The sequence below is a fragment of the Poecile atricapillus genome, chromosome 4 (genome assembly GCF_030490865.1).
Source record: "Poecile atricapillus isolate bPoeAtr1 chromosome 4, bPoeAtr1.hap1, whole genome shotgun sequence".
Lineage (NCBI taxonomy): Eukaryota > Metazoa > Chordata > Aves > Passeriformes > Paridae > Poecile > Poecile atricapillus.
In genome coordinates, this window is record NC_081252.1 from 52528214 (window position 1) to 52545892 (window position 17679).

Below are 17679 nucleotides of genomic sequence, written 5' to 3' on the forward strand. Positions count from 1 at the left end.
GTTTGAAAGCTTGTATAACTGAGAGGGAAGGAGTACATTTGAAGAATTTTTTATACTGTAATAATAGCATGCGTTTTTGTCTCTTTCTTTCAGCACTGCAAAGTACAACATAATCACATTCCTGCCAAGGTTCCTTTATTCCCAGTTCAGAAGAGCTGCTAATGCATTTTTTCTTTTTATTGCATTGCTTCAGGTAAGATCATCAATAAGATTCTAATGTTTTAAACTTGCTAAGAGACCATTTATTGTCGCCCTGAAAATTAAGCCTTCTGATAATATTTTCACAGTTTTAGTTACTTTCCCATGAATGTACTATAAACATAAGTTTTTTTTATCACATTCCTTCTAAGAAACGTCTTTTGATGGACGTTTCTCATGACCAGTGTGCTTGGGAAGGTGGTAACTTAATTATCCAATCCCTGGTCATTGTTGAGAATCCATAAATACTGGAGTCAGAAAATACAGGCACGGTTTTTGTTCTGTTCTGTTTAGTGTACAAACACTAAAACCTCTGGAAATAGTGCCATTAAACCGTCTACTACTTAAAATACAAATGTTCTTTTATTGTATCAGCTGCTTTTGAATTGAAGACTATAAAGCTTTCTTGGAAATCATTGACACTATGTCTGAAAAGTGAATTCACTTGTCTTTATTTGTACAGAAAGTACTGTTTCTTGTATTAACAATGTTTTCAACCATCAATGCAAAATATTTTTTTTCTCCTTTTTTTTAATAGCAAATACCAGATGTATCACCAACAGGCCGCTACACAACATTGGTTCCTCTCTTATTTATTTTAGCTGTAGCTGCGGTGAAGGAGATAATAGAGGATATTGTAAGTATTTAATAGCAATATTTTTTAAATAGCTATCATATTTTTCATTTGTAATATTACAAAAATGTTTCCCAGTTGTCAAATCCAGGTCCAAGCATTTGATGCACCTCTTTATTTCTACTACCACATGCATAAAATCCTTAGTTTCACTGTTGTGACTTTTCATGGTTTTTTTAGACAGCATGGGGAATAGGCCTTTTCAGTTTTTTTCCTGTTGCTCCACTCCAGTGCAATTTACTGTAAGCATTTCATAAGTCCTAGCATTTTCTTGGTGCTAAGTGTGATCTGCTGACTTTGATGGCCAGGAGCAGACATAGAATTGGTCCTTGTTAGACCACCTATGCCAGGCTTTCCTAGGCTCTTCCCACTGTCTGTGGTAGTGGTTGTTTTGCTTTCTTCTTGCATTGAAAGAAAACTTTAAGAGGGCTGGAACATTGTCAACACAGAGGAGTTCACTCTCATTTATTTTATTTTGAGGGAAAGAAAGGAATTACAGTCTGTTTCACTTCATACAAAAGATGGTGGCAATTTATGAGTACTTTATTGCTCTCTCTTCACTAAAAGCATACGATAGAAACCTGTCTCTCTAACTTGCTTAAAACAATTCAGTCCTTTAATTGATGTCCTTTGTATCTAAGGAATTAATTGCTCTTAATTATTTACAAATCACTATAGATGTTAAGAATTTCTTTATCTGCTTTAATTTTAGTTCTTCAGGTATGTTATGCAGAGTACAAGACATTAGATATGTGATGATACAGCAGAGTGTCTTGTCCACTAGAGTAGTCCTGTTTGTGGGCTCTTCTGTTTGAGTTTTGGAAAAGGTTGCAGGTAGTGTAGTCTTCCCTTGGACACAAATAGTCAGCTGCTTGAGAACATCAGATTTATTGTGTTTGAGTAGAATTACAATGTATATGCAGAAACATGATCAAGAGGAAGAGTGTTGAGCTGCAAAGGAGGTTTGAAATGGAGCGTGATTGGTCACATGCTGCCTTTATTGATACAGTCAACTCAGTTTTCTCCTCAGTTACCTCTGTGAATGGATGGTAGGCAAGATACAGATTCCCTAGGTTGTATGAAGCTCCTGGGTCACAAGGAAGACAAAATGCTGTTTCCATTAAATATTTTTCTTCTATTTGGCATTTCTTGCTTTTGCTACCTTGCAGTCAGCTTCTCCTTAAATGCCTTTGATGCTTTCTCTCTACATAAACAAAACCCCTTTTGAAAAAAAGCCATACAATCAATTCATGTTCTTTTAGGTATTTTTAACCATTCTGCTGTTAATGCTTATAGACTTACACCATCTGTCAGTGTCTAGGCAAATATAAAACTGAGGCTTCTGCTACTGTACAAAGTGTTCTTTTTTAAATTATGTCATGCAGTCGCTTTTGTTATTTATTTCTACCACTTGCTCTTTGTAGCTTGAAGTGTACAGTTTGGTGTTGCAGGGGAGAAGGACAGTAATCAGATACAGTGGGTTTTACATATACCAGCTAAAGTTCCCATTACCAAATGCTACTGAGATACCTAAAACCAATAGTTCTGTTTTTGTTGAGAAAACTGACCACTTTCTGCATAGTAAAATATTCAAAGTGCATTCCTTTAACCATTAATTTCCATTATGTCTCAGTTTTTTTACACAGTGAAATATCTGGGATCTCCACAAATGGTAATCTTCATCTAATATTAAAGCTTTTGGATGGGAACGTTTTATATTGATATCAATAACTACACCTTATATACTTATAAAATATATATAAAATACACTTTTAGCTCAAGAACCAAATGTTTCTTTTTCTGGAATGAAATACCAAGAAGAGAAAGACATTAGCAGAAGATATTATTCATGAACAGCATGTGCTTTCCATATGTGCTTCAAAGGTGCTAGCAAAGATTTGTGGCATGCAGTGTTAGATCGTCAGCTGTTTCCAATGATTTTCACCTGTCATTCCTCAGAAAGCACTGGACATGTACCTTTTCAAAATGGAGGAGGCTCACCCTGTGGGCAAATAGACACCTGCTTTGGTCAAATTGTGCTTTCCCTTTGATCAAAGGTTATTTATCCTTACAATCATCCATCTTTTTGAAAGGAGATTCTGCTGGTAATCTGTGAAAATCCAGTAAAAGATAGTATTTCAATTTTGCAAAGTTATAAGGTGGCATTTTAAGAGCTCCTAGCTCAGAGTCAAATCAACATTTTATTGGCAATAAATCACTCAAGTATCTTGACCTATTTTTCTTTCATTTTACAAAATTGGTTCTGATTTTTTTTTGTATCACAAAGGCGTGAATTCTGAATATCTGTTTTGAAAGTGTACCTAAACCAGTTAAATCTATTTAAATTAATTTTCTAAAACATGTTCCTGCTCAGGAAAAACTGAGTTCATGAGTTCTAAATAGTGTGTTTAAACTAATACTCTTCTAAACTTTTTGTATCCGAGTTTGGTCATACCTTGAAAATGTTGGTTGTTAATAGCTGTATCAAAAGATTATTGTCAAAAGATGTCTCATAGCTATATTAATATTATATATTAGTATATATAAACTGAGGGGCATCATTGCCTGTTTGGGGGGGTGCTGTTGATTTTTTGTTTGTTTGTCTGTTTGTTACTGTTGTTGAAGTCTGCAGGCAGCTTTGTAGAAGTGGAGTCATTATGTTTACACAGTCATTGCCTGACTTCAGATGTCTGTATGAGACACTTAGATGAAAAATTGTTCCATGATCTTTGCTGTGGTAGAATCATCTCGCAGTTCCAGGAGAGGGCAAAGTTGTGGTGTTGAAATGCACCAGTTCCTTATGTAAGGAACTCGTCCAGATAGAGACTGCCCCCATGAAAGGATCTTTTACTACAATACAATTAGCCTGGATCTGGATGTGACTTTCCTGATGTTCATAACTACGCGAATAATTAATAGTCCTGTATGAATGTTTAAATGTTTATTGACTAGATGAGTGGGAAGGGAAAATAGATTGGTTTTTTTATTAGAAATATGAAAGTTTTATCTTACCAACAGAAACCTTTAACCACTCTATGTTTTTAATTTAGAAAAGGCATAAAGCTGATAATGCAGTGAACAAGAAACAAACTCAAGGTAGGAAATTTCTTCAACCTTTTTTCAGGGGGGGTTGAATTTTTGCACATCGTAGTAATACAGTTTGAACTGCTGACGCAACTGAGTGGGAAATTGCATGTGCAGATTACTTCAAAATGTGTAATGTTAACAATTGAAATAATAATTTGCAGTGATGTTAGCCCTACAAAATAGAATATGTTCTAGTTTAAGATTATGAGGTTCCTAAGACACTTGAGCATTTATTCATTTAGCAGAGGTGATGCTGTCTCTGTTAGAAGATCGTAATCGCCTCTACATTTAATGGGCCTACTTTATAATTAAAACTTTGCATTTCTGAGTACAAATACAATTTTTTTCAGCCAGCAATAAGCAGGAAGCATCAAAAAATAGAACTGTCTTTCTATGCTGCTTCAAAACTGTGGATAAAGACTAATGGAGTTCTTTTTGGTTGGATTTGTTGAAGGTTTTTTATTAAATCAATATTACTATTTGATTAGAAATGATGAGCTACTTAGCCAGTGTACCCTAACCAAAGCATTAGCATGTGTTTTTTTTAATAGATTTTGATAAAGAAAAGTGATATAAAGCTGGGATTAATATAGCTCAGAAAGTGAGGAAGATATTAGTATATCCTAAACATTCTTGTCAGGTAGGATGTCAAAATTTAGGTTCCTGCTTTGCTGCTCTTCAGCTTTTCATGTTATTTGTTCTGAGGTAGACCTCTCTGGATGGAAATAGTCCTGTTTTTATAAACAGGAGGAGGAATGAGTGTCGTGTGAATTTGTTTGCAGAAAATGTGAAAAATACCCCAAAGAGAAAAATCTTACATGGAATCCTTTTAAATACATAATAAAAATAACCATATATTTTTTAGGGACAAATGTAGTCATCAGTTAAACAACAATTGTGTAACACTGCTAAATACTGGAAACACACATTTTAAACCCTACTGAAATTGTATGTAAACCTTTACTGTAAAGTTTATGGGGGCTGTGAAGGCAAGATAGCTTAGCAAACTATTGAGCATGTAGAAACTACTGAGCTCAATAGCTGGTATGGAGAGATTAGGATGGGGAGACAAAACTATTGACTGAAATCATAGAAATAGAAATTTCCAGAGGACAGGCCTGGAGAAACAGATAACCTCTTAGCAATACCTAAAAACCAAAGGAAACTCAATATCCACATCCAAAATTCGTTCATCAACCATTCATAGCTTTTGAGATTACAGTTTTTGTGGCAGTGATATGTTAAAATGCCTTTTCAACTTTTCCTTTTGTCTAGCATGTAGAAAGTTTTAATAAAAGGCTTCTTTTACTCTCATTTCTGACTCGTCTTCTTGGTTACCTCTCATCAGGGTCTTCGGTAACTGTTCCTATGATTCCTCAATGTTCCATGAATGCAGAAGAGATAAAGTTAAATGTGTGATGGGGATAAATAAAATATTGCTAGCACTGAGAAACAAATTTCTTAAGCTAATGCAGGATTCACATATGTGCAGCATTGATCCTAGCATCCTGACAAAGCAATTTTTAAATGTATTGTCAAATACAATCTATTGTCAAAGCAATAATTAAAAAGTTAATCAGTATGGTACTCTTACTTTGTTTTCATGTATTCAGCAGTTCTGTGACCCTGAAAAGCAGTGGTGTGCATAGTACGTTGTATATGTAGCTCCACCTTTGGTTGCCTTTTAAACACACAAAGTTGTTGGTGAGATGACATGTGCATATGTAGATTCTGTATATGGGTCCGTGTTAAACTTACTGTTAATGACAATCTGTCTCAGCCTTACTAATTAACTTAGTAAGTTTAGAAAGTAATTAACTTTCTAAAAGTTTACTATAAAAACCTTTTGCAAAGGATTTGGATGTATTAGGCTGCTTTGGGGATGATTTTTGTTGCCTCAGGCTGCATACATGCATGATATAGCAGGACACCATCAGACATACAGGATGAAATCTGCATTTCTGTAGTGTGGTGAGGTAGCCTTCTGTAGGGCAGATGGAAAATGCTTCTGAAAATTAGTTGTTAGAGACAGGTGAAGTGGCAGATACAAATGTGAAAGTCAAGCTGCAGAAGGCTTTATGATGCAAGTTCTCTAACCATTATATGAAAGGTACATAGCAACACCACTTCTTTTTTTGTTCTCATAAGAAATGGATTTAACTGAATGTTAGTGTGTGTTAATTGTCCTTAAAAGCTTACCAGATCAAGCTAGGGTTAGAGTACTCTTGAGATTTCAAGTGGCTCAGCATGTTTTCAGGAGTCTGATTCATCTGTTTATAAGCTGATTTTAACCATTTAAACCAGCCAGAAACAAATCCAGAAAGAAAAAAATGATAGCGTCCTTCCATGGAGTGGATTAAACTGGCTCATCAAAGGGTCCCACAAACCTTGGAGGCAGCACACATAAAGCAGTGAGGGCACACACCTTGGCATGGGATGATGGCAGGACAGAACCTTCACCCTGCAGCCAGAAGCCTCTTTTATGAAACCCCGGGCTAGGTCTGGTGATATACTTGTATTTCAGACCTGCAGAACTCCAGTGGCACTTATTATACTGTAACTATTTGTGAAACTTAGTTGTCTGGATTACTGCAAGGTATATTTGTAGTTCTGCTCAGTTCTTTCGCCTGGTTGGTGCCATAGCCCCACGAATCCGTATTGCTGTATTATAGGCTGTGTTGCTAACACAAGGGGATGGAAATAGGTAGTTGGCAGCACAATTATCAAATGCATTGGGTTCCTTAGGACACGATTGCAACCAGTCAGCACACTGAATCTGTAGTTTTACCAGTGGAGGGAAACAGTTTGTCAAAATAGATTTTATATAATGATCGGCTGGTTGGTGAGGCAGTCATTAAAATACCTTGTTTACTGTCAGAAAGTGAGACTGCCCCATCTACCATTGCCCTGAGCATATCCACACTAATAAATCTGGGGAAAGGAAGGGGAAGATTGACTAAGCAGAAGGAATTACTAAGCAGGTTAAGTTATGATGGCAGATATCATTGAGACACACAAGAAGAGGAGTCAGTGTGGACAGAACCTCCAGGAAGACTTTAATGTAAAGGCCATATGTAGTCCGAGATTTTTGATCCACTTATTTGAAGTCAGCACTCTCTTGTGTAAGAACTTGGTCCGGATTGGGAACTTAAGCTTCCTGACGATTTGAAAGCTGGAAAACCCAATGAAAGGGAACAGTCTCTTAAAGTTATCTGATTGTTGATACAGATAATATGTTTCTTTTTTTTGCACATCCATCTTCAGTAACTGGGGCTAAAAAACGTTACCTTTATTATTCTCTGAAAATACAATCTTGGCAATTAACTGGCAACAAGGCATGTTTTTTGTATCATAATGGTAACACTTAAAACTAGAATAGTAGAATGTGGCTACAACATTCATTGTGACTACCAGGGAGAAATTATACTAAAAACTACTCTAAATAGCATGGGGTATTTTCAGTATATTTGTGGAGGAGGTGACTGTAGTGATCCTAAAGTTCTCTGATACAACAATAACAACAGAACAGATAAACTGTAGTCAGTCTCCTGGCAGTTTTAATGAATATTGAATATATTCCTCTTCCCCGCCCCCCCCCCAATAATTTCTAAACTTTTTAACTTTGGAAGTTTTTATTACTGATTTATTTTGGAAAACACATCATAAAAATCTATATCAGATTTATTTCATTCTCAAGGCCTGTAAAATGTTCTAATTGACTTTGTAATAAGATTCAATGGTACAAAAACTGTTAAAAGAATATGTACTATATATTTGAAATTCTTGATTTGAATTGATAGAAACAAGGCATGCTCTAAAATATTAGGTAAATGAGATTTGTTTGTATGGCTTTTCATAAGGACTCTAGCACATACTTGTAAACTGCAGTTAGATTGTACAACTGGAAAAATCTTTATTTTTTTTCCTTTTTTTTTTAGTACTACGAAATGGTGCATGGGAGATTGTCCACTGGGAAAAGGTGTGTGTCTTCATTGGTCACTTTTAGAGCATAATGCATATTTAATATTTGTTTTATTTCTGCATGTAATTGTTAATGATAAAAAATAACTGGTATTATGGGAAATGTATAATCTCTTTTATTGTTTTTTCTTTGTTGATATTTGTCTTCCAAAATGTACTTTGAAGTCAAGTCAGTTTTGATAGCATGAGTCAAGACTGGTAAACTTCAGTGGGTTTAAACTGAATAATATGATGTCTGTGGCAAAATTACTTGCTTCCTTAGTATGATGTGGTTTGCCAAGGCAGAAACTTCTTTATGGAAACTAGTTACTTTGGTATTTGTTGAACTTCATCAGCTTAAATCATGAGAACTTTAAAGACTTTCATACAGTGGTTATGAAGGGACTCTTAAAGGTACCTTTCAAGAGCTAAATGTTTCGCTACCATCTAGTCACTTAGCTTTAGTGGTTTCCATACCTGAAAACTTGAAGAAAATTTGACCCACTGTAGTTTGGAAGTAAGGTTCAGATGAAATTGGCATGTACCTTTGAAGAAGCAAGTGTATGGTGAGATGCAACAAAACTGTCGTTTTAGGTGAGATTAATTTCTTCTTTAACTCAACTTCAGTCTTTCAGTATAGAATTTTACAAAACCATCAAAATTAAAGAACTGCATAGAGAAGACTATTAAAGATTAGGCTTATTTGGCTAATTAAGTTTATTAAAGATTAGATTTCCAAAGAATTCTAATAACTTTTGACAGAACTCCAGTTGTACAATCTAATTTCTCTAAGTGTGTGAGTTTCTAACACTCTTGCTAGCAAATTCGGCAGGTAAATATTTAATGTACTTAAAATAAGGGTATAGTACATTTTGTTTGAGACCATTAACCAATTCCCAGTTTTCTTTCAGGTAGATGTTGGAGATATAGTTATAATAAAAGGCAAAGAGTATATACCTGCTGACACTGTACTGCTCTCATCAAGGTAGAGATGCCCACTGATGCTTATAGTGTAGAGGCTGGTTTCTCTACCCTGCATTTATTTATTTATTTATTTGTGATTGCTCCAAGGAAATAAAGAATAAACAAAAGTGCTTCTGCTCTGAAGTGGTCTTGTGTTCATTTAGTCATTTATCATTAAAGGTAATGGGATTTTTTTAAACTGTGACAACTACAGTTTTGAAATTACACTGGCATTCAATTTACCTCTAAGAAAAATGTAGTATGTTAATTTTGTTGTTGGGTATAATACAAAAAAAGGCTGGTCCTCTGTCTAAAAATTTGACCTCAACTGCCATATTTAACCATGTTGGCTTTTGGATATGTACCCAACAAATTTCATCCCATAAGTAAATCAAAATGGATATTTTACAGGGAACAGAAATGGTTTTTAAATTATATAGTCACCAGTTTGATAATTGAATCAGGGAAAAAAGTGAACATGAGATGTGAATCATCAAATTAGCACTATCTGAACACTCACTTTATTATCTAATATATATGTTATGAATAATTTCATCAGTTAAAAGCAAGAATTAATTTTTAGCATGTCATGCTGTGACCCTTTTTACATGGACAATCAGAGGTTGTTTATCATCATTTCCTTGGACAGTTTTATTTAAGAAATCCACATCTTAAGTGGGAGATGCACATTTTTCAACATCTATTTGATCAGGTCAACAGATAACATATTCTAAGAATCCTTTTTTAATGAATATTATCTGAATGTGACTGTATTGTAATTTTTTTTTTTTCTGGCACAAGCAGAAGTGTAATGTATATGACTATGATTTAAGTATTAACCCTCTATGACCCCACTGAAGTTAATTAATCTACTCATGCCTATAATTAATAAAGTTAGGATCCTATGTGTTTCTGTTGACAGACTGTGATATAGACTAGTACATTGCTTCTCTGTCTTCCATTATATCTCAAAATTAAGCATAGCTGTTTCTAGAACACTTATCATAAATTATTATCAAGTGTAAAGTAGTTCCCAGAAAATACTGTGTCAACCCACAGTCTGTCTTCAGTGCTAATATTAGTCATAACTTGGCTTGTGTTGAGTGTCCTCTGTAAACCTTTTCCTTCTGTACTTTGAGAAGCATTTATAAATTCTCCACCAAGATCCTTGCAGGCAATACATCGTGCAGCAAGGACACTTTTTCTATTGCCCTGATAATAGCTTCTCTCATGCTAACCATAGTGTCTTGCAGGTGGAAGAGATTACATCCTCTCAGAGTAGCTTCTTCATAAGCTTCCTCAGTAGTCCCCTAAATTTGAGTCTATTCCTAGGTGTCTTCACAGTTTTGCCCTTTCAAATTTGGAGGACACTTGCATCACAGTTGTGGTTTACACACAGGAAAATACCAACTGCCTGAAAAGCATACTTTGCAATCTTTGTACCCCTGAAGGAAACTTGTATCACGAGTTGACAATGAAAATAATAGTTAGCTGCTACTGGACTTGGTCAGGACTGTTTCCACTTTGTTTAACCTCTCTTTAGTGCCCTTATCAGAATACACTGTGTGACCAACTGTGACCATTACTCACATTGAATTTTCCTGTCAGCTTTTCTTCTAGGATCCAGTTTGCAATGGGGACACTTTGAATCACAATTGCTTTTCTAGGCCCAGTTCAGGCATTTCTTCCAGCTAAAACTTCTTCCCTAGTTATATCACTAGGATCCTGTTCCAGCCCTGCTTCCAGGAGAGACCACTGTACTACTACATGACCTCTAATTCTGCCTGCATACTGGCATATGCTCTCCTCCATTTCTCATCTCCATGTGGCCATGTTTCTTCAGGAAGACTCTCATCAATTTTGCTTTCAGATCTTTAATAATGCCTAGTTACATTTTAGGTTCCAAAAGCAATGTGAATCCGTGGGCCAAACTAATAATACTGGGTTCTTTTTACCAGCAATAGCAGTTTCTGGAGAACAAAAGGATCTTAATTATTTTAGGAAACTATAATCTCTTACAGTGAAGGACACAAACCTCTGAGATCTAATTCTGTATGGTTCTTGATAGTTCAGTGAATGCTGAAATTTACAAAACTGGAAAAAAATACTAAGTAATTTTCAGCTTTCTACATAGAAAAGGTACTTGTTACCGGACTCTTCAGAGAAGTTGGTGGAGAATTAATTGTTGCAGCTTTTGTTCTTTCAATTGATGTATGGAGTGGCTAGAAACTTGGTCAGTTGAGAAATAAGTGTAACACTGTTTTATGTTTACATACAATGTCAGTATGTTCAGCAGCTTAAAGTTTGTGCCTAACAGTAAAATAAACCACTTGAGTAAAAATGAAACTGTTCTACCTCTTTTCTTTCTGACCTGATTAAAATAGATTTTGAAAAAACTGTCATCAGACATTTTAATTAACATGTATTGTTTGAATAATAATTTCAAACTCTGTCTTTTTGTCTTTGTTCATTTGTTTTGTTTGTTTTTGGTTTTTTTTTCCCCTGTCACTTATTTTTCTGTTCTAATCATTTTAAACTGGGATGTGTAGGTGGCAGTAGGGGAAGTAGTGAAAGTGACCAATGGGGAACATCTCCCAGCTGATCTCATCAGTCTGTCATCAAGGTTAGAATAAAGTAGTTGCACAGGATATGTGTATGTGGGTCCTCATAAACCAAATACGAATAACACTGCCATGTTGATAATCTTTGCTTTGCAATTCACCTTTCTCCAACAAAACCTACATATTTATAAAATTAGAAAGGGTTCTTTTATCAACTACAAATCATTAAAGTGAAAATACACAACACTTCAAGAAGTTAAAATTGTTCCCTCCTTTTGGTTTTTACACTACCATCATGAAATTTTATCAAACAAGTTGTCATTGAATAAACACAGTTAAACACAAGGTTACATATGCGTTTAAGAGGAATATACATGTTTCTACCAATTCGCTATTTTCAGCAAAGAGTATAGTTTAACATTGGTGGGACTGGTAGAGGACCCTCTGCACAAACTTGGATGTTGCACAATCTCTGCTGCATGTGGTGGCAAAAGCAGCATTGTTCTTGTGTATTGTGACAAAATGCATGTTTCTTAGACATGTCAGCTTTATGCTATTGTCTGCACTCTTACCACACTTTGTTTTTTTCCCTAACAAATCAATGGGCCTGCCTTGATCTAACTGTAACTTACTTTGGAGGTCACTGTCATCTGCTACAGTTACTGCAATTAAGCATGTGTCTCACTTGAAATGTCTTTGCTGCCTTAGTTTGTTTTAAAAGTGCTTTACAAAAGTATTGTTTGGTTTTTATTGTTAACTAATTAAAATGTTAGAATTGTGAAAACGTCTTACACAGGTGGTTCCATCTAAACGGGCTAAATAGAAGTTATTTATACTTTTAGAGAAGTTTGCCAAGAATGAAACAGTAGGCTGAATGTACCTTTTGATAATTTTTCACATTTTAATGCTTGTACTTTACAAAATTGTATTAAAATAACCTACTTAATATTATCCTGCAAACAGTCTGAAATTAAGTCGCCTTAGCCACTGTTACATTAATAAAGGAAATTTTAAAAATAATTGATGCTCGAATTTCATGGTAAAAGGAAGGAAAGCACTAGAAGCATTAAAATGGTGTAAAGAGTAAACCTTTATTCTTTTAAGTGTTAAAGGGTCTTTATGACTTATTTTATCCTTTTCAGAATCAAAAGTTCTTTCTGTCTTAGATTTAAATAGTAGGTGTTCTGTCCTCATGCCCAGAAAATGGGAGCTGACTGGAGTAATTTAGAAATTTCTTGGTGTCTGTCAAATAGATGATGCATTCAAGTAGTAATATTCTGCATGAACTTAGAACTTTTAATTTATAAAAAAGCTTTTGAAATGGCAGAAGAAGGATATATTTCAAAAACCGTATTATGTTATCCGTAATTTAGACTCCTTTTGTAAGAAAACGTTTTGCAGGGAAACTTTTGTATCTTAAACTCCTGCTGCCTGCTCTTGTAAGCACAACAAATGCACTACGCTGTGCCGGTATCATAATCTCCTGTGTAAAGATAGAACACTTTAGCCGTGTAGAGTGCTTTTATCAATGTTTTGTTTAAGAAAATAGGCTTTGGCAAACTTCTCTGAAAATGTTAGTTTTTATAACTGTTTATTTTTATTACTATTAGTTTTTATAGATTTTGCTGTAAATTATTCTGGTTTTTGAAGATTTCATATGACAAACCTGTTTGCATAAATAAGTATTACAAGATTACAAGAAGTTTATGGATTTTGCCATTATAATTTTGAATTCAGGAGTTTTTTTCTCTTAATAGTGAACCACAGGCCATGTGCTACATCGAAACATCTAACTTAGATGGTGAGACAAACTTAAAAATTCGACAGGTAGGAATTTCATTTTTGAGAATATTGCTAATATTATTTTTATCTGTTAATACTTATAAAAACATTTTATTACACTAATGGATGTTTTAGAAGACTCTGAAACTTCAGTGGTTTGAATAAAAAGCTGTGGATTATTGGCATCATAAAAGTGAAGGAATGAATGGTTACTCCTAAGTCATTCTTTGTGCTTTGTTTTAGGGTTTTTCTTTGGGAAAATAGGTAGAAGCATAAGTAGTTTGGGTGCTGGCTTTGTTTTTAGAGAGCAGATGATGAGGCAGAAGCTCTGCAGGAAGCAGCTGATGGGGCCAGTATTGTCCTTCAGGGACATGTAGTAAATAGCAAATTTTGACTGAGTGTGCTGTCACTATACAGGGACATTCTTTGTGATGGGTTATGACCCTGTCTTGGTAGTGGTATTTTCAGATGCCAAGGTGACTTTTTCATTGTAGCACCCCGTTGCAACAGTAAAGCATAGCTGGTCCATTTTGCTGCCATAGGGATGATTGTTTTCTGGTCTTGCTATTAGATTTATCATACGTAGATTTGTTATTGGGTAGTGTTTTTTAATGTCATGATAAATTAATTTTGTTTACAGGGCTTGCCACTAACGTCAGACATCAGGGACACAGACAGCTTGATGCAACTCTCCGGCAGAATTGAGTGTGAGAGCCCAAATCGACATCTCTATGACTTTGTTGGAAACATCAGACTGGAAGGGCACGGGTATGTGAATACAAGGAAGAAGATATTGGGAGATTCAGTCTAACAGTAGACAGCTAATGTATTCTTAAACTACTGAAGTAAAAATATGAATAGTAATTTTTTTTAATGTATTCTCTGCTAGACTATTCTTTTGAAAAACTAGAAGCATAAGACCTTACTTCTAATGTCTACAACTTGAGTTGTTTTACTAGTTGTCCTTCAGAAAGTGTTAGGTATTAATAATAGAAGAAACTGCAAATCAAATTCTGACAGGTCTGAAATATGTACCTAGTAACTCACTTATTAAGCATGTCATCTGTTACAGAAGCTGAATAGAAATAATTTCTTGCCTTTTGTTTTTTTAAATTGTTCTTTTCTTCCATTTGTCTAAGTGTGGGATGAAACAGACTCCATTGCTGTATATCTCAAATTCTTCTAATTTGGTAGCTGAAAAACGTTTAATGCCTTAGTTTATTGAAAGTATGTTCTTTAAAAATAGAAAATGTTCACTTACAATACACATACTTGTACAACTGCTTAAAAAATCTTAAAATACTGAAAAGCCTACCAAATACCGATATTCAGAGTCCTCTGTGGATTCACAGAAGATTTATTGCTAGACCTAGAATTTCTGAATCCTTCATTCCCAAAGATTTACAGTATTTCTTATTTATTTGGTAGGTATTTATTTCTCCATATCCAGTATTATTCATGTTTGTGGTTTTAGACTGATATATATAGTACTAACTAATTACTAAATATCTTTTATTTTTCCCCTTAATATTCCATTTTTTGTTTACTGATTTCTTGCAGATGCATTCTGGGATTTTTCAGTCGCAAGAGTGTGGATCTATTATAATTCCACTGTTCTTGTCATTAAGAAGACAAAAACATTTACCTGTAATTCTTCTCTGAAGGTAATAGTTATAGCAGATCCACACATTCATTCTTCCTCCCTGGCTAGAAGGAAAAACATACTTTCCTTTTTAATCTAATAATTTAATTTTAAAAATATGATTAAAAAATAAATATTGAATATGCTGATGGCTATTATGCCTCAAGAATGTGTAGGAGGATGCCATCTGCTGGTCAAGAAATTTTTCATTTGAGAAATTCTGTTTTGGAATATTTTGCCTATAGTTTCTGTATAGTAGGATAGTTTCAAAAGTGTGGCTCTAATATAATATTTACCTTCAGTGTAAAAGAATTGCAGGTAAGTAACTCTTTTTGAATCTTGGCCTTACTTCAACCTGAAAAATTATGAGTTATGTTCTTTTTCTGCCCGTAATAGAGGGAGTGCAAATTCATCTAATTCATATTTATTTGTCCAGGTTTTTAGACCTTCCGACCACATTATCTAGGTCCAGCAGCTGTGGTTTACACTTTATCCATTACCATATTAACACACTTGCAAAAGCAATAGAGGAAACTGAAAGTGTTTCTCTGTCTTCTTTCACTTAATTGGAGTTCCATAAATGTTGTATCTTGTTGACCTTCTCAGTCTTTTCTTTTTCCCTTCATGGGAGAGGAATTTTGCCTTTTGGCTAAATCTGTGAACTAAAAGAGGCAAAAGCTTTGCTATCCTCAGCCTTTGATTGAGCTAACTCTAATCACCCAAGTGTGCAGCTCTTTATTGTGCTTATGAGTATACAGCAGATTTGTTTTAGTCCATGAAGACAAATAGCTAGAGAAAGGAGAAAAGTTCTTTAGCCTGGTGTATATGAACCTGTGACTTGACAGTAGCTTGGTGAATGGTAGGGGATTCTGCAAAACAAGGTCAGATTCTGGTTATCCAGGCTTAAATAATATGTTTACCTGAAGACATTCCTAAAATTTTGGATAAGAGTGCAGTATACTTGTTAACAAAAATATTTTGTTGTGTCAGTTTTCACATGTGTCTCAGAAATTACTAGCTCTTAATACACCTTCTGCCAGGAGAGTATTCTAAAAGCATTTTTCCCCACTGAGAACATCCCTTACCAAATGCAACCCAAGCATGATGGTGACAGTCAGTAGTTATGTAAAATGCAAGAGAAATGAGATGTGTTGGATCAGTTTTAAGAAGGCTGAAACTGGGAAATGAGACACTTGAGATCTCAGTCAAGTCATTGCACCATCACTTAATTAGAGCGGAGTGTGATCACAATATTGAGTATTTGTCACATGACACCTGGCAGATCTGGGCTTTCCATACCCTGACAATAGTCTTTGTGCTACCCATGATGTAACTAAATATCATGGCTTTTTCAGATGCTTTATATTTTATATATCAGAGATACAACTACTGTTCTTAGTCAGTTAATTTGTGATCTTAATAATTACTGTTTTCAAACAAGTAGAGGGAGTAGTTTTAGGTAAAAATTCCAAACACTAGAGCACTTTTAACCAGTGTGAACTGCCAGCTCGTATTTACAGAAAGAAAAGTACCAAAACAGATCATGTTTGTCCATGGAGAAGAGTAATAATTCTCTCAAAATTTTGATTTTTAAGAAAAACTTGACCTACATTACATGTGTTAAGACAGCTGTCTGAATTTAAGACAATTAAATGTTTCCCATGTCTTTGAAGGGTATGTTGCTCCTTTACTACACACAGTTTTAAAAGAGTAACAGAACAAAATATACCTGGTTTTGCAGTTTAAAGTAGGCACATGAAATATTATTGTGAATATTAAATAACTGTGTTCATAAAAGATGGTTATTTCGCTAGAAGAGTGGACTAGGTTGAGAGTTAAAAAATTACTTCATTTGAAAATTGCTTTGAAAATCAATTTTGTAAGAGATCATTTAGGAAATAATTGATAATTGGTAATCATAAATCACAGGAGAATTAGATATTTTTTCTTTCAGTATTTGGTTAGTAGTACCATATTGAAATTAGTTCATAATAAAAATTAAGTGGTAAGTAATATTTTTGAAAACTTAGATTTTTGACCTGTTTTTTTATCTGTTAAGTTTTCTCTGTCCAAACTCCCAAAAAGTTAAATGTGAGAATTAGGTTCCTTACCTATTAACAATAATCATGTAAATCTTGAGAAATTAGTTTTAACAACTGCTGATTATGTTTATTCATGGACATTGACTGTTTAGTACTAAAATGTAAAACTTCTTAATTCTAGTACTGTTCCACTGGGATCTGATCAGATTCTTCTACGAGGAGCTCAGTTGAGAAATACTCAGTGGGTTCATGGGATAGTTGTCTATACTGGACATGACACAAAACTCATGCAGGTTTGTCACTTGGATTTTGTCTGACCTGTCTGTTTTATTACCTGAATTTACCATCCTGTGGTACAGAAACACAACTTGATTCAATATAGTACTAACATGTCAGTAGTAGAGCATCTTTTATATGAATTAAAAGCAAGAAAAATAAAGCAATTTCTTTCTATTTTAGTCGCTTAGTCCCCAAAGGAGTTTTTCCAGTAATAAACATATTCATTGATTCTTGTAACTTGTGCTATGAAAACTCTTTATTAGGAAGTTCTGTTATCAGTTTGTCTTTTTTTTTTATTTTTCACTGCCCCTAAAACTGTCCTCTTGTGGGGCTTTCTTTCAAGGACAAATGTAATCATTCTTGTCAGAAAACAAAATGAGGAGGGAAGAGACTGAAATTACTTTGCCTAATGTGTTTTGAAATATCAGAATTGAGATGCACCTGTTGAGAAAAAGGAGTTTCAGATCGGTCATTCATGCTTTATTTATTGCTTTTCTAATTTGATAAATAGTTACTTGAAAAAGTGTGTCT

The 17679-nt window shown here is 34.5% G+C and overlaps 1 protein-coding gene across 5 annotated transcripts in view; it reads left to right on the forward strand.

The window, feature by feature from the left end:
* ATP8A1 (ATPase phospholipid transporting 8A1) overlaps nt 1-17679 on the forward strand; it is a 102812-nt gene that overhangs the window by 9081 nt on the left and 76052 nt on the right. For 2 of the 5 annotated variants that reach the window (XM_058837873.1, XM_058837875.1), the window contains exons 3-10: nt 94-193; nt 737-835; nt 3883-3928; nt 7858-7898; nt 8791-8864; nt 13161-13230; nt 13826-13953; nt 17051-17162. In XM_058837873.1, the coding sequence (XP_058693856.1) occupies nt 94-193; nt 737-835; nt 3883-3928; nt 7858-7898; nt 8791-8864; nt 13161-13230; nt 13826-13953; nt 17051-17162 (670 nt within the window). Of the gene's footprint in view, nt 1-93; nt 194-736; nt 836-3882; nt 3929-7857; nt 7899-8790; nt 8865-11391; nt 11466-13160; nt 13231-13825; nt 13954-17050; nt 17163-17679 lie in introns of those variants that run through there. The other 3 variants (XM_058837874.1, XM_058837876.1, XM_058837878.1) reach the window with 3 other exon arrangements.